This window comes from Ovis aries, chromosome 7 (genome assembly GCF_016772045.2).
Source record: "Ovis aries strain OAR_USU_Benz2616 breed Rambouillet chromosome 7, ARS-UI_Ramb_v3.0, whole genome shotgun sequence".
Lineage (NCBI taxonomy): Eukaryota > Metazoa > Chordata > Mammalia > Artiodactyla > Bovidae > Ovis > Ovis aries.
Genome location: NC_056060.1, coordinates 53,857,749 through 53,882,130, shown reverse-complemented (window position 1 = coordinate 53,882,130; position 24,382 = coordinate 53,857,749). Strand labels below are relative to the sequence as shown.

The 24,382-nt window shown below is 36.5% G+C and overlaps 1 protein-coding gene across 1 annotated transcript in view; it reads left to right on the top strand.

The window, feature by feature from the left end:
- Positions 1 to 24,382, top strand: part of UNC13C (unc-13 homolog C) — a 706,632-nt gene that overhangs the window by 616,427 nt on the left and 65,823 nt on the right. The window contains exons 28-31 of the mRNA XM_060417920.1: positions 5,564 to 5,713; positions 11,048 to 11,171; positions 12,943 to 12,999; positions 18,598 to 18,678. Of these exons, the coding sequence (XP_060273903.1) occupies positions 5,564 to 5,713; positions 11,048 to 11,171; positions 12,943 to 12,999; positions 18,598 to 18,678 (412 nt within the window). The remainder of the gene's footprint in view (positions 1 to 5,563; positions 5,714 to 11,047; positions 11,172 to 12,942; positions 13,000 to 18,597; positions 18,679 to 24,382) is intronic.

Genomic DNA, 24,382 nt, shown 5'->3' with positions numbered 1-24,382 from the left:
TGTAAATTTTTTGATGGCCATTCTGACCAGTGTGAGATGATAGTTTTGATTTGCACTTGTCAGATAATTAGTAATGCTGATATCTTTTCATATGCCTGTGGTCCATCTGTATGCTTTCTTTGGAGAAATGCCTGTTTAGGTCTTCTACCCATTTTTTGATGGTGTTCTTTGTTTTTATATTGAGCTGCAAGAGCTGTTTGTATATTTTGGAGATTAATCCTTGTCAGTTGCTTCATATATTTTCTCCCATTCTGAGGGTGTCTTTTTGTCTCGTTTATGGTTTTCTTTGCTGTGCAAAAGCTTTTAAGTTTACTTAGATGCCACTTGTTTATTTTTGTTTTTATTTTCATTACTCTAAGAAGTGGGTCAAAAAAGATTTTGTTGTGACTTATGTCAAAGAGTATTCTGCCTATGTTTTCCTGTTAGAGACTTATAGTGTCTGGCTTTACATTTAGGTCTTTAATGCACTTGAGGTTATTTTTGTGTATGGTGTTAGGGAGTGTTCTAATTTCATTCTTTTAGCTTTAGCTCTCCAGTTTTCCTAGTACCACTTACTGAAGAGACAGACTTTTCTCCATTTTATATTCTTGGCTTCTTTGTCATAGATTAGGTGACCATAGGTGGGAGGGTTTATCTCTGGGCTTTCTGTCCTGTTCCATTGATCTGTATTTGTGTGTGTGTGTGTGTGTGTGTGTGTGTGTGTGTGCGTGCGTGCGTGCATGTGTGTGTGTGTGTCCATACTGTCTTGATTACTGTAGCTTTGTAGTACAGTCTGAAGTCAGGGAGCCTGATTCCTCCAACTCCATTTTTTCTTTCTTACGATTGCTTTTGGCTATTTGGGGTCTTCTGTGTTTCCATACAAATTGTAAAATTTTTTGTTCTAATTCTGTGAAAACTGTTATTGGTAACTTGATAGAGATTGCTTTGAATCTGTAGATTGCTTTGGATAATATAGTTGTTTTCACAATATTGATTCTTCTGATCCAAGAATATGGTATATCTCTCCATCTGTCTGTGTGGTCTTTCTTTCTTTCATCAGTATCTTATAGTTTTCTGAGTACAGACCTTTTGCTTCCTTAGGTAGGTTTATTCCTAGGTATTTTTTGTTGTTGTTGTTTCAATGGTAAATTGGATTGTTTCCGTATTTTCTTTCCCTGATCTTTTTTGCTAGTGTATAGGAATGCAAGAGATTTCTGTGTTTTAATTTTGTATCATACAACTTCATCAAATTCATTGATTAGTACCAGTAGATTTCTGGTGGCCTCTTTAGGATTCCTTATATATAGTATTATGTCATGTGTAAACAGTGACAGTTTTACTTCTCTTTCAATTTGGATTCTTTTTCCTCTCTGATTGCCATGGCTAGGACTTCCAAAATTATGCTGAATAATAGTGGCAAGAATGGACATCCTTGTCTTATTCCTGATTTTAGAGGAAATGCTTTCAGTTTTTCACCATTGGGCATATTGTTATTAATAGCTGTGGGCTTGTAAAATATGGCCTTTATTAATTAAGGTAAGTTCCCTCTATGCCTACATTCTGAAGAGCTTTTTAATTGTAAATGGGTGTTGAATTTTGTCAAAAGCTTTTCCTGCATCTATTGAGATGATCATAGAGTTTTTATTCCTCTGTTGGTTAGTGTGGTGTATTACACTGATTGGTTTGTGTATGTTGCAGAATCCTTGCATCCCTGGGATAAATCCCACTTGATCATGGTGTATGATACTTTTATATGTTGTTAGATTCTATTTGCTAGTACTTTGTTGGGGATTTTGCTTCTGTGTTCATCAGTGATACTTGTCTGTCATTTTTGTGGATGTGGATGTGTGATATCTTTGTCTGGTTTTGGTATCAGGGTGATGGTGGCCTTATAGAATGAGCTTGGGAGTGTTCCTCCCTCAAAAGTTTTTTGTTTTTCTGGGAAGAGTTTGAGAAGGATGGTTGTTAGCTTTTCTCTAAATGTTTGATAAAGTTTACCTGTAAAGCTATCTTTTCCTGAACTTTTATTTGCTGGAAGATTTTTAATCAGTTTCAATTTCATTACTGGTGATTGGTCTGTTCACATTTTCTATTTCTTCCTGGTTTAGTCTTGGAAGGCTGTGCCTTTCTAAAAATCGGTCCATGTCTTCCATTTTATTGGCATACAATTGCTTGTAATAGTCTTACTATCCTCTGTATTTCTATGGTATCAATTTGTAATTTCTCCTTTTTCATTTCTATTGGGTTGGCCAAAATATTTGTTTGGGTTTTTTTCTGTAAGATGTAATGGAAAAACTGGAACAAACTTCTTGGCCAGCCCAATAAGTTTATGGCTTTGAAGCCTCTCCCTTTTTTTTTGATAGTCTGGCTAAAGCTTTATCAATTTTGTTTATCAAAGAACCAGCTTTTAGTTTTATTGATCTTTGCTATTGTTTTCATTTCTAGTTTACTTCTGTTCTAAATTTTATGATTCTTTCCTTCTGCTAACTTAGCATTTTGCTGCTTGTTCTTTCTCTAGTTGCTTTAGGTGTAAGGTTAGGTTGTTTGAGATTTTTCTCATTTCTTAAGGTAGGATTATATTGCTATAAACTTCCCTCTTAGAAAAGCATTTGCTGCATCCCATAGGTTTTGAGTCACCATGTTTTCATTGTCATTTGTTTCTATGTATCTTTTGATTTCCTCAGTGATCTCTTGGTTATTTAGTAGCATATTAATTAGCCTCCACGTGTTTGTACTTTTTACAGCTTTTTTTCTTGTAATCGATGTCTAATCTCATAGCGTTGTGTTTGGAAAAGATGCTTGTTATGACTTCAAATTTCTTACATTTATCAAGACTTGATTTGTGACTCAGGATGTGATGTTCCATGGAGAATGTTCCATGTACACTTGAGAATAAAGGGTATTCTGCTGCTTTCAGGTGGAGTGTCCTATATATTTCAGTTGAGTCTGTCTGATCTAGTGTGTCATTTAAAGCTTGTGTTTACTTATTAATTTTCTGTCTGGATGATCTGTCCATTGGTATAAGTGGGGTGTTAAATTTCCCCACTATTATTGGTTTGCTGTTGAGTCCCCCTTTTATGGCTGTTAGCATTTCTTTTAATGTATCGAGGTGCTCCTATGTTAGGTACATAAATATTTATCATTGTTATATCTTCTTCTTGGATTGATCCCTTGACCACTATATAGTGTCCTTCCTTGTCCCTTATAACAGTCTTTATTTTAAGGTCTATTTTGTCTGATATAAGTATTACTACTCTGCTTTCTTTTTATTTCCATTTATATGAAATATCTTTTTCCAACCCCTCACTTTCAGTCTTTATGTGTCTCTAGGTCTGAAGTGGATGTCTTATAGACAGCATTTATATATAGGTCTTGTTTTTTTAACCCATCCAGCCTGTCTGTGTCTTTTGATTAGAACATTTAATTGGTTTATATCAGGTAATTATTCATATGCATGCTTAGTCGTGTCCAACTCTTTGAAACCGCATGGATGCAGCCTGCCAGGCTCCTCTGTCCATGGGGATTCTCCAGGCAAGTAGAATGGAGTGGGTTCCCATGCCCTCCTCCCAGGGGATCTTCCCAACCCATGGATTGAACTCAGGTCTCCTTCATTGCAGGCAGATTCTTTACTGTCTGAGCCGCCAGGGACGGGCTATATATATATGTTCCTATTGCCATTTTCTTAATTGTTTTGGGTCTGTTTTTGTAGGTCTTTTCTTCTCTTATGTTTCCCACCTAGAGAAGTTCCTTCAACATTTATTGTAAGGCTGTTTTGGTGATATTGCGTTCTTTTAAGCTCTTGCTTCTCTTTAAAGCTTCTAATTTCTCCATCGAATCTGAATGAGATACTTGCTGGGTAGAGTAATCTAGGTTGTAGGTTTTTCCCTTTCATCACTTCAAATATATTCTGCCACTCCCTAAGGCCTGTAGAGTTTCTGCTGAAAAATCAGTTGGTAACCTTATGGGGGTTCGCTTGTATGTTATTTTTTGCTTTTCATTTGCTGCTTTTAATATTTTTTCTTTGAATATAATTTTTGTTTGATTAGTATGTGTCTTGGCATATTTCTCCTTGAGTTTGAGACTCTCTATGTTTCCTGTACTTAGTGGCTGCTTTTAAGCTAACTAAGGTGTTTATTTTGGAGAAGGAAATGGCAACCCACTCCAGCGTTCTTGCCTGGAGAATCCCAGGGATGGGGGAGCCTGGTGGGCTGCCGTCTATGGGGTCACACAGAGTTGGACATGACTGAAGTGACTTAGCAGCAAGGTGTTTATTTACTCTTTTGATAAGGTTTCTAAAAAGCTATACCTTTTTAGATTAACATTTAAAAATACATTAAAAGTTATAACTTTGGGGTAATTTTTAAAGTTGAACTAACATTCTTTTCTTGGACAACCTGCTATCACCAGCCTTGTTAGGCTTGTCACCTCTACTTATACGTTTTTTATTTTGGTACAAAGATGAGTTTGTCCTACAAACTGTTCATAAGGAGATTTTCTGGTTTCAGTATATTTAGCTTAAGTTCTCTTCATTAAATGTTTAGTTAAATCATTATACAAATGGTAAAAGGGGTAAACTTTGCTTTTTATTACTTTTAATGCTTCTTTCATCATTCCTTTATAGTACTTTCTCTATAGAGCTAAAGAGAAATTTTAATTAATTTAATTTTTAAATTGTAATTAAATTTTTAATTTTTTAATTTTAATTTTCTATCTCCTATACTTTAAATGTTAAGCAAATTATTAATTTGCTTGTGGTAGTAAAATTTAAAGGATGATTTTGTCTAGTTTTACTTCAAAGTGTTCATAGATTATGAAATATCCTAGGTGTAAACTAAGTGGTTTTATTTAAGCTATGCCTTGATTTATCCAAGCCCACTTTCCAGTGTGCTTACCTTTACAACTTGTCTCCTCTCATACAGTTAGTGTTTGTTAATACTGGACTGAGCCTAGAAGTTGGCTTGCCAATATAGGGTTGCCAGATAAAATATAGCATATGTCAAATTAAATTTGAACTCCATATAAAAATAGGTAATCTTTAGTATAAATATGCCCCAAATATTACATGGGGCATACTTACACTAAAAAAAAAAAAAAAATCACTATCTGAAATTAAAACTACCCAGGCATTCTGTGTTTTAATATGCTAAGCCAGGCTAGAGGTAGAGGCCAGACAATGGAAGAAGAGCAGCCAGTGAGGCTGGAGGAAAGCCAAGAAGGTGTTGAGTCCCAGGGGCTAACTGAAGAAGGAGTGACCAACTGTTAAAAACCAGTAAGAAAATGTCATTTAAAACAGTGCTTTGAGAAACTCAGCTGTTACTGCGAGAGATGGGGACCGAATGATCCCCCACTCAAATTAATTCAACCCAAAAAGCGTCTTTCTTATCTTCTGTACATATAAGGGTTCCAAGTAAGTTTTCATTGCAACAAAAAACTTCGCAGTTGAACAATAAGTTTGAAAACTAATGAGCAAAGGAAATCATGCCATTGGAAACAAATCAAACTCCCTGGGGTGAACTTAACAGACACAGGCAAAGGAAACCATAATTATTTGCTTTATTCCATAATTTATATTCTCTATTTTCAGTTTCCAGCTTATCATTGAAGGGTGTATAAAACAAATGAGTTTCGAACTAAATCAAATGAGAGCAAATGGAAATACTGCATCTAATAAGAACAGTGCAGCAATGGATGCAGAGATTGTATTAAGACCTCTCATGGACTTCTTGGACAAAACGTAAGTATTCTGCTCAATTTTCTCTTTATACACTGCCTTAAGTTCAGCAGATAGGCATTTGAGGGGGGGAAAATAGTTTTCCTCTATGTAGGACAGTTTTAAAGGGCTTCTATAGAAATAGATCAGTTCATTAACAAAAAAACAAAACTCTTAATTCATTACTAGATGGGAAAATAGAAGGAATGACTACGTACAGAAAAGGGAAAGTGGAGAGGAAATAAGTATTGGTAACTAAGGAGGCTGCTATTCTGAGGCACAGAGAGATTAGGATTTTCATGCTTCTCAGATAACATTTGGACGTGGAGATAGATAGAAATAAGTCCAGAATATCCAAGTTCATGCCAGAAACCTGCTGAAGAAGATAATAGCACAAATATGACTAGAATCAATTCAGCCCAGAGACAAGTAAATTGCTGCCTTGTCCCACCTTCATCAGCTATTTACTTAGTGTCCATTTGTATCAAACGCTATAATCTAGACACTGGACAGTGATGATGGAGAGTCAAAGTACTTGATTCCATTGAGATTTCAGTTCAGTAGTGGTGGAATGGGTGGGAAAGGAGGCCTTCATGACCAACTAAGATAGTGTTCTTAACTAAAAAGGTTGACTTGTTTCCCTTTCTATTTGGTCCCTTCCTCTTAGAAGTTCTAGTTTTGTAAGTTTGGAGTAGGCACCTGTATTTTCAAATGTGTCCAAAATTGGAAACCATTGATCCAAAACAACAAGAGGTATGATTTCTTCAGCGGGGATACTTGAAACCAGAACTGAAAGTAGAAAAGGAGAACATAATTTTGAATGCCCACCAAGGGACCAGCGTAATATCTACTACTTTACTTATATTACCTCATTTAGTATTGTTGTGACAAATTAATTAATACCAATGAGACCAAGATAAATAAGAAGGATACATTACCTTTTGTTAAAGATAAGAACAGCAAAGAAGGAATTAGTAAGAACCTTCCCTATATATTAATAACTTCTCCTTTAATTTCATTTCCCTTTGCTTATAACCTTACTGCATAAGTAACCCTAATGTTCTTATCACTTTAATTTTAGTATTTGTTATAAAAATTCTTATTTTCTGTTTGCTATGAAGAAATATAAGAGAGGTGAATAGGTAATTAGGTAGCTTAGCAAGAAATAGGTAGGCAGGTGGTGTAGAAGAAAAAATTAGAAGCAAGGAGGGAGAGAAGAGGAAGAAAGAGGAAAAGCCATCTTCATATCTTTAGGTTCTTAATAGATACTTTACTCTTATTGCCTAATTTCCTAACAACCCCTTGACGTTTTTGTCATGACTCTTTTCTATGGATGAGACAATTGATTCACAGAAACTACCATTTAGTTGTGACTGTGATGGTGAGTGGAGAGCAGGATAAAACAATCCTGAACCTCTTAAAACTCCTACCAGAATGCCTTCTGTTTAGAGATTTCCAGTCAGCAGTTCAGAGGTACACATTTATCACTGGCAGAACTATTTATTTTTGCATATGCTGTAACCAAGAGTTGTGAAACATACAGAAAGTTTTGAATTATTCCAGTACTGTTACCTACTAGGGCTTCCTAGGTGCTGTAGTGGTGAAGAATCTGCCTGTCCATACAGGAGACACAAGAGTTGCAGCTTTGATCCCTCAGTAGGGAAGAAAGATTCCTTCTTCCCCCACCAAGACCTCACTACTCTATAAAACATTCCTGGAGAAGGAAATGGCAACCCACTCCAGTATTCTACTAGTTAAGGGACTCTGACTCCATTTCAGCATCCATAAAACAGAGCTAATACATAAACTAGGTTGGCCCTTCTTTTCAATATATTTCAATTATTGTTTTAGTCAGTCTTAAAATAGTCTCTTCTATATCTAATTATACTTTATTATATCATCATATGTAACTTCCTCACATTCTTAGTAGAAAGAGACTGTAAAAATAGAAAAACATCAGTGAACTTTAAAAATCTGTAAGATTTTAAAATTTGAGGAAGAGATAGGTATGGAGAGCTTGGAAATTTGGGGGCTAATACAGAATGTATAACCATAAATCTACTTATTAGGGGACCTTTTAAAAAGTCAGATATCAATTCTGTTCTCAAGGAACTAACAGGTTAGAAAGAAAAAAAAAAGAAAAGTATAGCAGATAAATGCAATAAGGGATAATACAGGAGTCTCCTATTCAGATGATCAGCATAATTATCATTTCTGTTAGGTCTTCTTTAAAGGCAGATAGGGTTTGTATGTATGAAAATGGGAGATGGGAATTCCAGAGGGAGGGAAAAACAGGTGGATACCTTTTTATAAAAATGTGGTCAACTGTATGGCAAGATATCTCTCTTGTCAGCAAGTATATATAACATTTGAAAATTGTCTGGTTAATTGGTCCTGTGATCAGTCAAAATAGACAGTTCAGGTTCCAAAATATATGTGTTCAGCTTACATTACCAAGTTGGTTAACTCTGACTAAATTAAGGAAGCAATTGCTAGATTTCCCCTCTGTTTTTTGTTGCTTAAAATGAATTATTAGGGCCAAAAGTCTTCAAGGTGGTTTTGAGATGATCCCCTTAAAAACTGTGTTATATTATAAATGTACAGGCTCTCTTTGTGTAGCCTCCCTAAATATTATACAACACTTTATTTCTTTATGCTTCATTTTCCCCACCAAGACCTCACTACTCTATAAAACAAATTATAAAGGCCATTTCCAGCTAATAGAAATCCCATGCAGAGCTGCAAACATATCAACAATTTTATTCCTATTGGTTCAAATCCAGTTTAAACAGAGTTAGATAGCACACCAAGTACATGAGCTGACCATAAAAACAAGATCAGTTTTTAAACTCAGACCTTTAGCAAATGGAAATGACACAGCTGTTGCAAAATTGGCAGATTTATTGTGTCTCAAATCATCCAAAGAATTTCTCTGAGGATAGGTTCTGTTATTTTTTTCATGACATATCATCTGGTTTCTACCCCGTGTCCATATAGTGAATATCCATCTACTAGCAAGCTAGAACTACTGCCTCTGAACAATGGGTTCCAAACTTGTGGGGCCACAGAGTTCCACAGCTATGCCTCCAGGGCCCCCCAGCTCTCCCCTTCTTGCAGGGTAGGTCACTATCATGTATTTTTATATACTAGGTTCTACACACAGCAGTGTTAGGAGAGATACTTCTATGTGAAAATGAGTTTGGGAAATCTCTTCCTTTGCTTCTCAAACATCAGTTCAGTTCAGTTGCTCAGTCGTGTCCAACTCTTTGCGACCCCATGAATCACAGCATGCCAGGCCTCCCTGTCCGTTACCAACTCCCAGAGTTAAGTCAAACTCATGTCCATCGAGTCAGTGATGCCATCCAGCTATCTCATCCTCTGCTGTCCTCTTCTCCTCCTGCCCATAATCCCTCCCAGCATCAGAGTCTTTTCCAATGAGTCAACTCTTTGCGTGAGGTGGCCAAAGTATTGAAGTTTCAGCTTCAACATCAGTCCTTCCAATGAACACCCAGGACTGATCTCCTTTAGGATAGACCAGTTGGATCTTCTTGCAGTCCAAGAGTCTTCTCCAAGATCACAGTTCAAAAGCATCAATTCTTCAGCACTCAGCTTTCTTCATAGTCCAATTCTCACATCCATACATGACCACTGGAAAAACCATAGCCTTGACTAGATGGACCTTTGTTGGCAAAGTAATGTCTCTGCTTTTGAATATGCTATCTAGTTTGGTCATAACTTTCCTTCCAAGGAGTAAGCGTCTTTTAATTTAATGGCTGAAGTCACCATCTGCAATGATTTTGGAGCCGAAAAAAATAAAGTCTGACACTGTTTCCACTGTTTCCCCATCTATTTCTCAAGAAGTGATGGGACCAGATGCCATGATCTTCGTTTTCTGAGTGTTGAGCTTTAAGCCAACTTTTTCACTCTCCTCTTTCACTCTCAAACATCACATGCCTTTAGATATTAACTCCTTAAGTGTTAGTATTAATTTTATATTTAAATGTTTAAAAGTCAGTTCTGTCTCTATCAGATCCCAGTTTGTAATTTCTGCATCCAACCATTCAAAGTACTTAGTAGCACTATAGAAAGTTCATTAGGCTACCCTGAAATATATGATCCAACTTTGGCACTCTGTACAACAGGTTTGATAAACTTTTATTAAAAGAGTCTCAGAGTTCAGTGTCAAGTAATGGAAGTTATGGTACTTTCCATAAATCTTTGTGCAGAACTGTGCCTTCAGATACTGCTGGGCCTTCATGCACAAGTGCGTTTACCAAGGGTAGCATGGGCTGTTGGACAACCTACTGAATCTCATCCCTCACTCACTAGCTTCACTTCCTTAGATGAGTCCCTCCAACCTCTCTGAGCTGGTGTTTGATTTCTGAAATGGATATACTAATCCCAGAAATATCTGCAGAAGAGGTTTCTAAACTAAAGTGTTATATAAATGCTCAATGACATTACCATCATTATCTCACCATGAGAAGAATTGGTAAATACTTTAAGCCTACCACAGTTGGTGAATTGGGAATCTAGAAAATCTGAACTCAGAGAACAAATTTGTGTCTGTTGGGAATGAGTAAAGTCTAAGGATACAAACTTCCAGTAAGATAAGTACTGAGGATAGCATATATATATAGTACAGTATTTATAGGATAGCATATATATATATATATATATATATATATAGAGAGAGAGAGAGAGTACAGTATTTATAGGATACTATACTGTATCATGTATTTGAAAATTGCTAAGCGTAGATGTTGAAAGTTCTTACTATAAGCCAAACAATATAACTCTGTGAGGTGATAGATGTTAGCTAAACTTACTGTAGTGACCATTTCACAACATGTACGTTTATCAAGTGATTGTCTTGTGCTCCTTAAACTTACAGTGTTAGATACCAATATCTCAAGAAAATTGGGAAAAAATAGCAATGAGTTTTGCTTTTGAGTGAATCATATGCATGTTTGCCATGTCGTTGTGCAGATCCAATGCCAGTTAGTGATGAAAATGTGTTTCTTTGGTATTTGGCCTATACCATGAACATGGGCATGCAACCCTGGAATGCAGGAAAAATCATGTACTTTGGGAGCCCTGATGTCAATTTGGGAAGCAATTTAAGAAAAGAAATACTCTGAATTCATTTTCTACCAAACAATGAATTTTATAAAATATGATGAAACAGATTTTTTACATTATGTATTTTGTTTTCAGTAAATGAAATTTAGCATCTGAAAATTATAAAGGCCTATTCAGGTATCTGAATCTCAGCCCTGAAAAATGTGAATTCGTGATCAGTAAAATAAGGTGATGCCTCAATGAGAGACTCCTAAGCAATTATGTATTTTATTTCAGATTAAGTCTCTCAGCAAAGATCTGTGAGAGAACAGTCCTGAAGCGAGTATTAAAAGAGTTATGGAAGCTAGTTCTTCACAAAATAGAAAAACAAATTGTTCTCCCTCCTCTGACAGATCAAACAGTAAGTAGTCAAACTCATGTTTGATTATACTTCCAATAACCCATCTAATTGGTTTTTGTTTCAATGAATGGTTTTGATCCATATGAAATAGTAATTAAATTCATTTGGGGGAAAAGGGTTTGGTATACAGTGGCTTAGCAAGGATCATTCCAATGACATTTCCTTATATGAATCAATTTTATTTTCCATTATGGCTTATTACAGGATGTTGAATATAGTTTCCCTGTCTCATACAACAGGACCTTGTTTGTCGATTCTATATATAGTAGTTTGTATCTGCTAGTCCCAAACTCTCAATCCAACTCTCCACCACCCCCACTACAAATCATTTTTCAATAGCGGGAATAGTAGTCAAACTTCACACTTGCTTGATATTTCAAACTTTATCTCTTAAAAAAATGTATCAAAGCCCAATTTATAGGGCTATCTCGTCTACACAAATCATTTTTTCTTTATTATGAAACCTCACCCCAGAAGAACAGATATATGCTAGAATATGCTTGCTGTGTTTCTTCCTGCATTTTTACAGTTTATAAAGATAAATCTAACCCTGCTCTCTGGACTCTTTTTTTTTTTTAACCTTTTGCTTTTATCAATCACCTTTGCACTTGGATGTAAATATAGGTGATATCTTTTAGTGGATTTGATGGACATGATTGTATCAGACACAGTGAAATAAAAAGGAACCAAAAAGATCAATGACAGCAAAGTCAGACAGTGATCAACTGCATACACCAGCTAACTCAGTGCACATATCCTGAGCCAAGCAAAGAAAGAAATAACCCTACCAAGCACTTGCTCTGGTGACTGAGAAACACCAGTTGATATAAATAATGAGTAATTATAAATTAAAATACATATTGACACCATTAATCATGCACACTCAGTGAAATTTAGCCAGTGAAACTATATAGAAAATATTTTCTTGCAAATTGTTCCAAGGTGCAAAGATTGATATGTTTGTTGATTTATCACCAGACAGGGAGTGTTAAATATAAATGACTGAGTTTTACTTCATGCCATGCGTATGTGGTATAATCATATGGGTAGCCAAATCACACGTAGAAACATACACACTGATGTCTCTTATTCCCCTATAATACATAATGCATTTCTTTAACATCAGCTGGCTTTCACTTAATTGGCCAATAGGGGAGGCTGTCAGGGCAACCTGCAAGTTGGGTCGCTTTACTTACACACTCTATTTACATTCTAGGCTACTAACGAGGATTCTAGTAGTGCTTCCAACGTTTATTCTGATGTTTTTTTCAGCTTTCCCCAGGGCCTTGAGGTGCTAGGGAAAAACCTCTGGCTGAGGAAGGAGTTAGAAGGCAGGGCTCTGACAGTTTGGATGGCATGTCAGGAGGACCAGCTCCGCCTTCTTCAGCTCTGGATCTTGAAATTTTATGTAATTTATTTTAAGGGGTAGGGAGTGGAGGGAAGGAGTTGCCTCTGCTACAAATAAATAAATAAAAGGTAAGCTCACTGATGTAATCCGCATTGTACCCTAAACTGGCTGCCAGAGCAGTAACTCAGACTGAAACTTCCAGAAGTAGGATGCTTGCGAGGACAGTTGTATTGCCAGATACAACCCTAGCTATCTGCTAGGTATCCAGATCCAATTTGTAAAATAGACCAATTTAGGGCCTATAAGATAAAAGTCACAAACATAATCAGTAAAACAGAGAACACTGTCTATTGACTACATTTCTACTTTGTTACTGAAGATCTTACAAGTTGTCTCTCTCCTTTTCTATGTGTGTGTTCCTAGGGACCCCAGATGATTTTCATTGCAGCTAAAGATCTGGGACAACTCTCCAAACTGAAGGTAATAAGAATATGTCTGTAAAAGGTAGTGCACTGACTACAGTTCTGTGAGAAACCAGCCTCCTATTAGTAGTGCTATCCAACACAGAAGGACTAAGGATGTGTGTCTGAGATCTCACAATCTAAGAAGTAATTAGAGTAAAATGGAGGGACTGAATTGTGCTTTCTTCTCCCCACACCCTATATATTCTTTTTTATTTTCCAATTCATAGGGCAGCTGGGAATTTTTGACTGTGTTGAAGCATTCAGGATTACTGCTTTTGAAATAAATTAGCATATTTTCATTTTTATCGTGAACTGGCTTTATATGAAGAAAGGCAAAGAGTGCTCCACAGAAACCCAGTAAAGTCTAGAGAACTCTTCAGGCAGGAAACCTAATGCAGGAAAATACACTTATCAAAGCAGACATTGAGCTTGTCAAGATAATCAACCCCACTATAACGAGGATTTGCTATATAAACAATCCTACCCTTTATTATTGCTTGAGAGTCACAGGACTTTGCAGTTGTTTAGAGAACCTCAGATTTTTTTTTCCCTCTAGAGTAGAAATGTGACTGGTTAAAATATATATTGTTGTTCTGTAATGGACTTTTTTCACTTAGCACAATGTCCTGCAGTTTCCTCAGTATTGTCCCATATAACAAGAGTTCCTCCTTTTAGAGGCTGAATAATATTGTAAGTACATACCACTTTTTATTATACATTCATTTATCAATGGACCTATGTGGCCATTGGCCTATAGGCCAAACTTGTACCTGTAGTTGAAATGTATGTTCTTGCTCTGTTTCTACCTATGAGAATATGGTGTAGCATGGGGGTAGGTTCCAGATACTGACCACATTCTACCTCAGCTGCCTCCAAATATGTGACACTGGCCAAGGAACTGAACATGTCTAATTTTCAGATTTGCCATTTGTAAAATCACGACAGTGTTAACCCTTGGCCCAGAGGATTGTTGTGATGATAACGTAGTCATTATCGTTGCATGGTAACTGCAAAGAATATGCCTCTTTCCACTCACAGAGGGCATTCTCTTGTCTCTTCCCCAGGCTGGCAGCTCAGGGTTACATATCATCGGGGCTGCTTTGTGTGTACACAACAGGGGAAAGAGCATCCGTGTGACTGCATATTTGCTTACTGAGTTGAAATAGATGCCCTATAATGGCAAAACCTTGTTATATCACCTACTTTGTCCCCTTTTCAGAAAAACAGTTAAAAGCCAATAATCCATTTAGAAGACAGAACCATCACATGAGATTGTTTCTCACAAGTATTCAGGGATGTTGGTGGTTCAGAGGGAAAGTAGAAAGTAGATGCCATTGTCAAACTATTGTTTTGGATCTTGGATCTCTATCATTTTCTTGACCTCTCTTATTACCTCCCTGAGATTTCTATCCCCTCTTTTGAAAGTTTCTCATAGAAAACCTGGAAAAGTGAAACATCACAGTCCCTTATTACAAAAGAAATGGCCTTGGCAGTGTGTGTGGGTCTGTGTGACATCAGGAAACAGATACTGCATCTCCTCCAGCTTCCTGAGTTGAATGCTTTATCAGCTATAACTGTTTCAGGTTCAAGTGATGGAAAGCCAGACTAACAAAAGCAAGGAGGGAATTTATAGCTCCATGAAATTTTACAGTTCTGGGCTAACTCTGGTTTCCATCACTGCTTGATTAGGAAGTCAAACAATGTTACAGAAGCCAGTTACTCTCTTTCAATTCTGTTCTTCCCTTGACTTACTGCCTTAACAATCCTCCTTTCCTGTTTGTAAGACAGTTCTCTGCTTATATCTAACATTTTTGAACTTGAAGTTTTATAGAAAAGAACACCCACCTTGATGCAGGAAATTCTAGCAAAGTCCACAGGCACATCATCAGTGCTAATGCAATATTATCACCATTCCCAAGCCAACCACCGTGGCCTGGGGGATGACATATGCCACTGGGCTTAATTCACATACCCACACCTGAGCTGAGGAGTGCTGTCAACCCCGTTCAAATCTTATGAACACTAAGTGAGAGAGAGACTGGATCCTCAGTGGGCATATGTATGCTACCTGGGAAACATCAGAGTCCACAGAAACCACAGCACTTATATCCCTTTAGCGGCCTCAAAATTTCTTCAATTCAGTGAATTATCTTGATTATAATAAACTAAAGGCATATTATGAAAAAAATATTCTAAAAGCATTCAGTCGCTCAGTTGTGTCCCGACTCTTTGCGACCCCATGGACTAAAAATAGAAAAACAACTTAGTTTTTAAACATATTTTTCCTATTATTGTTCCTTGAGGTTTTAAAGTTATTGGTCCATTTAGTTATTATTATTTGAATTATTGAGCAATAAGTCTTCTGTATTGTTATGTGAAAGATTAAAATTGTAGCCAAAATAGAGAACTACCATTTTTCAGTTGAAGTATAGTTGATTTACTATGTTGTCCTAATTTCTGCTGTATAGTAAAATGGTTCAGTTTTACATATATATACACATTGTTTTTAAAATTCTTCACCATTAGTGTTTACCAAAAGATATTGAACAGAGTTACTTGTGATATACAGTAGGACCTTATTGTTTATCCATTCTATAGGTAATGGTTTGAATGTGCTAACCCCAAACTCTCTGTCCTCTACCCACTTTCCCCTGGACAACCACAAGTCTGTTCTCTGTGTCTGTGAGTCTGTTTCTTTGGTAGATAGGTTCATTTATGCCCCACTTTAAATTCTACATATAAGGGACACGTTATGGTCTTTGTCTTTCAGATTATTCACTTAGTAGATAATATCTAAGTTTATCCCTGTTGCTGCATTATGTACATGTACTACATCTTTTTAAAATTAAAAAAAAGTATACTGGAATATAGTTGATTTACAATGTTGTGTTTCAGGTGTACAGCAAAGTCATTCAGTTATACATATAGCCATTATTTTTCCAATTATTTTCCCATTTAGATTATTGAGTAGAGTTACCCGTGGTATATGGTAGGTCCCTATCAGTTATCTTAGTAATGTGCATATGAAAATCCCAGACTCAGTTTATCCATCCCTGTCATCTTTCCCCTTTGCTAACCATAAAAGTCTGCTTCTTCTGCCCATTTTTCAATTGGGTTGTTTGGGATGTTTTGTTGTTGAGTTGTATGAGCTGTTTGAATATTTTCGAAATTAAACTCTTCTCAGTTGCATCACTTGCAAATATTTTCTCCCATTCTGTAGGCTTTTTGTCTTGTTTATGGTTTCCAAAAGCTTGTACATTTGATTAGGTCCCATTTGTTGAATTTTGCTTTCATTTCTATTACCTCAGGAGAATGACCTAAGAAAACATTGGTCCAGTCTATGTGAAAGAATATTGGCTATGTTCTCTTCTAGGCAGAACTGCAAATTTTATAAAACTGTTTTCCCATATTTTACTAGAATGTTGCTTCCAATGTTTTGTTTTCATTTCAAACCCTGGGTCTTTTCATTTTTCATGTATTAGTTTGAAACCAGATAGGATCCACAGGTAAAGTGTCATATGAAATAATAGTATTAATGAGTAAATTCAGCAATCCTGTACAGAAATATTAACAAATGACTACCTTACTTACAAGAACACAGAATCAAGGAACATAGAACAATGAAGGAAACTAATTTCTTTTCTGCATGTGACTATGATTAGAATTAATTCATTAAGCAAGGATTTATTTAGATTTTTACATATTCTATATTACTTCATCCTCTGGAACTTTATAATGTAAGTTATTATAAGTGTGTGCAACTTATTACTATTTTATGGGATCAGATTTATCTGGCATAACATTTTTATGGACAGGTGATACAATATCAAAACCAGTTAGTAAAAATACATCTGGGACAATGAATTTCCTACAAGCAAGCAGTAACACATTGACAGCCTTTTTCAGAGACTACCTTATTTGAATAAGTTATTGTTAATCATTTCTTATAAGAATTGTATTTTTCTGTAGTTCCAACATTTATTATTTATTAGCATTTATTAAAAAATATGACCACACCGAAAAGCCAGTCAAGACTGACAAAGCCAGAGAGATTTATTTACTTGCCTTCAAGCATTTCTCTCTATAATTTGGCAAAAATTTCCCATTATTCTTTGAGTCTCAATGGGTATTTAATATCTTTATTTTTAAAATATTAAATGGACTCATATGTTTGTGGTGAAATCCCCACATCAGAGAAAGATGCAGTGATATGTAGAAGTATATACCATGAATCTAGCATTATACCAAGTTTTGAACAATATTCAAGGGAGTGTAATTCCATTCAAGCATATGGAATCATTTAAGATATTCTGAAGAAGTACAACTCAGTTACCAAAAACATATTGAGTGCCTAGCAGGTGATAATTGCTAAGACAGGCACTGAAAGTCACAGAAGTGAGTAAAACATAGGGATTATCTTCAGAAAGTCATGGCACCTGCTAAATGACAGAGTAACATAAGGACTAGAATATAAAGATGAGCCACTGGGTGTGACTGTATAATTTGTACATTTCACAAAGTATCCCACAAAGGTAGTGAATGACAGCTGAATTGGGGTCCTTGATCCACTTGCTGTGCCCCATAGAAAAAGAGGTACTTTTCATTACTGAACAAAGACACTGATCCCTTGACCAAGCCATGCATTCTCAGAGCTATGTCCACCCATATTGGCTTTCCTTCTGATTCACAGAGACGCACTTATCTAAGTTAGAAATTAAGCTCCAGAGGACAAAAGTCTTTCTTTTATGAAACAGTCTCTCTCAGTCACCTAGAACAGTACTGGCACATAGTAAGCACTCAGGAAATATTTGTTGAATGCTGTTGACTAGAATAGTGGCTGCCCTGGGAAGATTGTATCAGTCTGTGGGTTAGGAATTTTAAAATTTTTCTCCAGACAAGTTTTCCTTACTGTTGTCCTCAACTTTCTACCATCATTTCCCTAAATAACTTTAGATGAAGACAGAGTTCATAGTGAACAATGAGGAAAATGCATTGTTATTATGGAAATCAGTTCTAAAATATTGATAACTGAATTTAAAATATTAAAAACCAACAAAAATAAATTAAAAATAAAAATATTAAAAACCTCCAGAACTGAATTCAGTTAACTCTTTGGGAATTTCCCTGTTAATGACTGAGCATTAAGGAGATCCTAGAAAGTGAGTAAAGTGAGAGCATTGTACTTAAAGTAGATTTTATCAGTAATAATTGAATGAGGCTAAAATTTACCTCTTAAGTCCTTTCCAAGGTTGACCTTCTTCAGTGTGACAGAACAGGAAGCAGAGATTAATGTGGAAAAGCTTGGACACACATTTTCCAGGATTATCTCTTCCCTTTCCCCCCCATAACATTAGTTTGCAGGTGAAAAATAAAGCCATATATGAATCAAAGCACTGCTTTTTAAGTTAACATGTAGTATTTCTTCTTTGGGCAAAATGAATTTTTATTAAATATCTGACAAAATTGTCATTATCATCAACTAAATGTGTTCATATGAAAAAGTTGTCTCAAATGGGAAATATCTGCGTACAAGGATTATACAAATTTTGTTTGAAAACAGTTTTTAAACAAATGAACTGGTAATTTTAGAAGAAATTGTTCACCTGTTTTCCAGGAGCACATGATTCGAGAGGATGCCAAGGGTCTGACACCAAGACAGTGTGGTATAATGGAGGTGGTCCTGGCTACCATCAAGGTAAGATTATAGAGCCCCTGGATGTGTACCCTCAGAGAAGTGTACCCCAGATGCATGTCTGTAGAGCTGTACATCCATAGACATGGTAGACAGTTGTATACAGACATTCTGGGAGTGTGTTAGACTTAGCCCATACTATGTCATTATTATATCCATATTACTTTACCCTTAGAGTTGCTTTCCTTGTCTACCTCTAGAAAATGGGTAAGGAATCTTATATTGTAACAGATGTTTTCAAAGAAAGACAGGTACCTCCAAAGTCCAGTTAAAAATCAATAGATGCTTCAGGGGACTTAGGGTTAATAGAATTTCTGTTTGTGTTTTCAATGCTTGTTGAAATGATTTTGGAAAATCAATTTTTCTCTTTTCATTTAGTAAAGATAATAATTCAGTTTTCTGCTGAAAACCCAAAGGCATTGCATTGTGTGCATGAATGGTTCATAGCTAAATTTTGGCCTAAAAGTTACTGTAGTGAGGGTTAAATATAGGTAGATCTCAAAACATAATGTCGGAATTGTTTTCATATGATCCCTTACAGATGTATATGCATACATTTTTATACTTATATGTGAAAGCTTATTAGAGAGTGAAATATGAATCCATCTCCTAAATTTGGACTGTGTCCAATGTCTGAACGCTTCACAGGGGGAAGCACCTATTATCAAGGAAGTGTAAAGAGTGTAGCAGAGACCTGTGAGCTACCACACGCCATTTTCCAAGCACAGAATAATCTCACTGGATAGAAACAGATATTACAACAGGAGTCATTAAACAGAGTTCTATATGGCACTCCACAAAGCTATTACCTCATGATTTTTGCAGTTTCAGCGTTTAATAAGAGAACATCTTTTGCTACTTCAGTGGCAAAAACTGCAAAATAAAAGTTGTGAGGTAACAGTTCTATGACACTTGGTAGAAAATGGAGTGTGTAAGTTTTGGCATTGAGATGACAGAGATGACAGAGATGGAGTTTCTAAAGATGCAGCCGGAGTATGGGCTGGAAGTATATAAATATTGTGCAAAATTATTTTTTTTAATGGAAAACATGAAAGAAAGGAAAAATACAAAACCAGCTCTTTTTAAGAATAATTTTCAAAAATATGTGTAAGAAATGACTGCCCTTTGGAATTATACCAGCACTCATTGCTACAGAGGAAAGTGCTAGAAAAAAAAAATAACTCTGGGGCACACACTAAACAGTTAGAAAAATATGGTTATAGAATCAGAATTCATCCCTTAATGGATTTTATTAGGTCAGTGGATGACTCTAAGAGAGCAAGAAAAATGTGTTCTGTGAAAATAGATAATTGCCTTCATCATACTGACAGACCTGGCCCATGTCCCCTAACTCCAACTTTTCTCTAGTTCTTCTGGATGGGGACAGATGACCGCCTCCTACAAGACTAGTTCTGCCCAAACTCTGGGATAATCCCGATCCCCAAGCAAATCCCTCTGGTCTACATGTTGACATCTCAACTATACTGTCTTCCTGCCCAGGTCATTGGTGATAATACTTTAGTTCAGCCTCAGTGACCAGACACTTGCCTTGCTCTTTTAAGAAAAGACTACTGCCTGGTATCTAAGATCCAGTAAGTGGGTCCATGTCATTATCTTGTTTCCCAGGACTGGAGTCTGACCTTGGTCCTTCAGAACCTCAGAACCTGAGGTCAGGTCTTCAGTCTCCCTGCTCCCCAACTTCTCCTCTGGGGTCTCCATGCTATACCCACTTTACCTGCTTTGAGAGCCTTTTATTCCTGTCCTCTGCCCCTCTGCCAAGAAGGAGAGTCACCTAATATTTCTTCCAATGGCCCTGAAGTCAGTTTGCCAAAGCTGGGACTCCCTTTCATCTTTTCTGATTCTGAGATTTACCCTGATTATACTACAAGGCACTGCTTCTAATGGTGACTACAAAGGAATTCAAGAGAAAGAGGAATACTACTTACAAGAATTGTAGTCTCAAGAGCTAGTGATTCAGAATCTTCTGGGGGATCAGCAAAGGGAATACTGTCAGGTGGAGACTTCCTGGGAAAGATATTCTTATACTGAAGTAGTAGACACTATCCAGGCTAATTCCCAAAGGCTGCCAACAACATGATCATTAACTCTTCTTTAGGTGAATTTAAGCAAATAAGCTGAACACGAAAAAGTGAAAATTGAAGGAAGAGGATGCTATGGAGTTTGTAGACTGTAGCTGAAATAGTCTTGTGCATTCTTTCAGTCATCTTTCATATACATACATCCTCTCACCTGATCCGTATAAACATCCTGGGTGTTGACACCAGGAATGATCATTCACATTTTACAGACGGAAAAGCAGAGGCTAAGCAGGTTTAAATTGTTTGCCTAAGTCCAGAGTCACTTGTAATTGGCAGAGTTGAGAAAAGATGCCAAACTCTAAAATCAGTGCCTTTGCTTCTACAGCTTATTTCACTGTTAACAAGGTGTAGGAAAAGGCACAAGCCAAAATGGGTAATATTCCTAAAGATAGATTAGTTCTAAATTAAAATACCATGTTTCAGTTACTTAGATTATTTTCTAATGATTTAAAATAATATGAACTCATTCAACCTCTATACAGGTACTGATTGAAATATTAACTTAAATACTAAAATTCTAATTAGACTGGGTTATTTTGTCATACCAGTCACAGGTAGGTTCAACTATAAGTCAAAAGTATAGAACATGGCACAAGAAATAGTTACCATGATCTGCTGCAGCTAGCATGGTTGGCCTTGGAGGCATTACATTTACCTGCCAACACGGAGCCAAGTCAACAGCTCTGAAACAGCCAACAACTTAATCAGCATGTGAAAGCTGCTACAGAGGCCAATGCAGAAACCCTATTTAAAGCTGAGCTTTGGAGTCTCAAACTCATAGCTCAGGAAGATTCAGGACTTACAAGAGAGTCCCTGAAATGTGGGTTTCTTTCCAAGAAAAAAAGAAGAGCTTTTCCTGACAGCATGTACTCTTGACTGTATCATGAATCTCAAGACTTAATTTTTTTTTAACTTTGAACCATCCTCTAGTTATTTTTTGATGAAGTTCAAAAAACATAGGGGAAAAAAACCTGGCTGGTTGTATTTTTCCCAACGTTCTAAATTACCCTGGAACATTTGTTATTTGTACCTAAACATGACACTCTGAAATGTATGTGGCAAATGTCTGACATCATGCCATGGAACACAGAGGTTTGATTAAAAATAATGGAAACCTAAATGTCCTCAGCAGAGGAAAGGATAAAGAAGATGTAGTACAAATATATAATTACTCAGTCATAAAAGGAACAAAATTGGGTCACTTGTAGAGATGTAGATGGACCTGGAGACTATCATACAGAGTGAAGTAAGTCACTAAGAGAAAAGTAAGTATCATTTATTAACACAAATGTATGGAATCTGAAAAAATCAGTAGAGACACAGAGGTAGAGAATCAACATATGGATCCCAAGGGGGAAAGAGAGGGTGGGATGAATTAGGAGATTGGGATTGACATATATATATGCATATTTACTGACACTATTGATAATATGTATAAAATAGATAACTGAAAACCTACTAAATAGCACGGGGAATTCTACTCAGTGCTATGTGGTGACCTAAATGGGAAGGAAATCCAATAAAGAGGGGGTATATATGTATATGTCCACTTTGCTGGACAGTAGAAACTTACACAACATTGTAAAGCACTCCAATAAAAAATGAAACACATGGACTAGGGCCCTCCAGAAATATGCATTTCTTGGTGTTCAGGGGAGAATGTGGACTAACTATGAATATCTATTCAAATACAGCCTTGAAAAATCCTAGATAACACCATTTCTGATACTCAGGATTCCAGACAAATAACAGGACATGGGATATTATGCCTCTCAGGCTCTCACCTTGACCAAGTCCTATGCAATGCTGGTATCCATTATTCAAGAGTCAGTTTTGGTAGCTGTTTCTTACTTAGCATGTTGTATTTTATCATTTGTAAGTATAGTTTTTGCATTATTTAAACTTCAGGTGCTCATGGGAAGAACAAAACAACCTATCTAGTTTGGAGTACTGCAATTCAGAAATCATTATTTGAGAGCTTACCATATGTAACAAAGATGATAAGCACTAAAGAGGAGACTGAAAATTAACGATATCTTGCTTTTAACTTAGGAACAGAAACATCTACAATCCATAAAATATGAGAGTTACTGACAAAGTACTGGGAAGTGCAGAGAGGGTGGTAAATTCTCTGTGAGTGGCTAGGGGAAAGCTTCCTGGTGAAGGAGGTTTCAGATCATTAAATGGGAAAGCAAGCGGGAAAGTCATCACAGGCTTAGAGAAAAGCTTGAGTGAAATGTGATTGAGGAATGGGGTAGCCTAAAAACTTCAAATAGGCTAATGTAGAAGGAGATCAAGATTGGTTGAGAATTAAAAGGAATATATAGAATAGAAGAGACACATTGACTTGGACCCAAAGTGATGAGGCATAAACACCAAGAATCTGAACTTGAGTTTGTTGGCAAAAGGGAGGAAGCAGCATATTATGCAGAGAAGGCAATGGCACCCCACTCCAGTACTCTTGCCTGGAAAATCCTTTGGACAGAGGAGCCTGGAAGGCTGCAGTCCACGGGGTTGCTGAGGGTCGGACACGACTGAGTGGCTTCACTTTCACTTTTCACTTTCATGCACTGGAGAAGGAAATGGCAACCCACTCCAGTGTTCTTGCCTGGAGAATCCCAGGGACGGCGGAGCCTGGTGGGCTGCCGTCTATGGGGTCACACAGAGTCGGACACGACTGAAGTGACTTAGCAGCAGCATATTATGATCCAGTGTATTACAAAGGACTCCTATTGTCTTAAAAAATAATTTCTTAAATAACTATCAAGTAAGTTTTTAAAGTAACCTCAGTTGTTAAAAACAAGTGATGATTATTTCTAAATTTGCAAAACAGATCATCAGCATGAATTTTCCAGAAGTCTGATACTGGTATTGGAAGGAAAGAGAGTGATGATGGGAAATTTCTACCAAAATGGTACATGTAACGAAAGAAGTAAAATCTCCCAGCAGACTTGTAAAGAAATATTAGCATATTTCCATGAGCCAGTAAAAATAGAGTGTGAAAGATCTTCAGATATCTGGCAAATGTGAAGAATTTAGCATTTTTATGGGAATTATAAAACGGATGGCTTCTTAACCACGAAGACAGTATCCTGATTTTTTAGTTAGTAGTTCTATTTTTTTTTTTATCACAAATCACATTAAGGTCTGAAATGTTCTCTCTTTTTTTTTTTTTTTTTTTTTTTGCGCTCTCATGAAGAATATAAGAAACACAAATATCTCTGGTTATTTTTTAAGATAAAGAAAATGATACCCTCATACAAAGCCCTTTTGAGCCCCTCATCACTCACATCACTCACACATATATTAGTGAAGCAATGTATGTATGAGGATGGGAAATCTTTACAAACATCAGAAGGAGGATATAAATGTAAAAAAAAATCTGAAACTACATGAGGAATACCACCGATAGAGTATCAGAATAGTGAGTGACATCTATTTCTGCTTTATTGACAATGCCAAAGCCTTTGACTCTGTGGATCACAACAAACTGTGGAAAATTCTGAAAGAGGCGGGAATACCAGACCACCTGACCTGCCTCTTAAGAAACCTGTATGCAGGTCAGGAAGCAACAGTTAGAACTGGCCATGGAACAACAGACTGGTTCC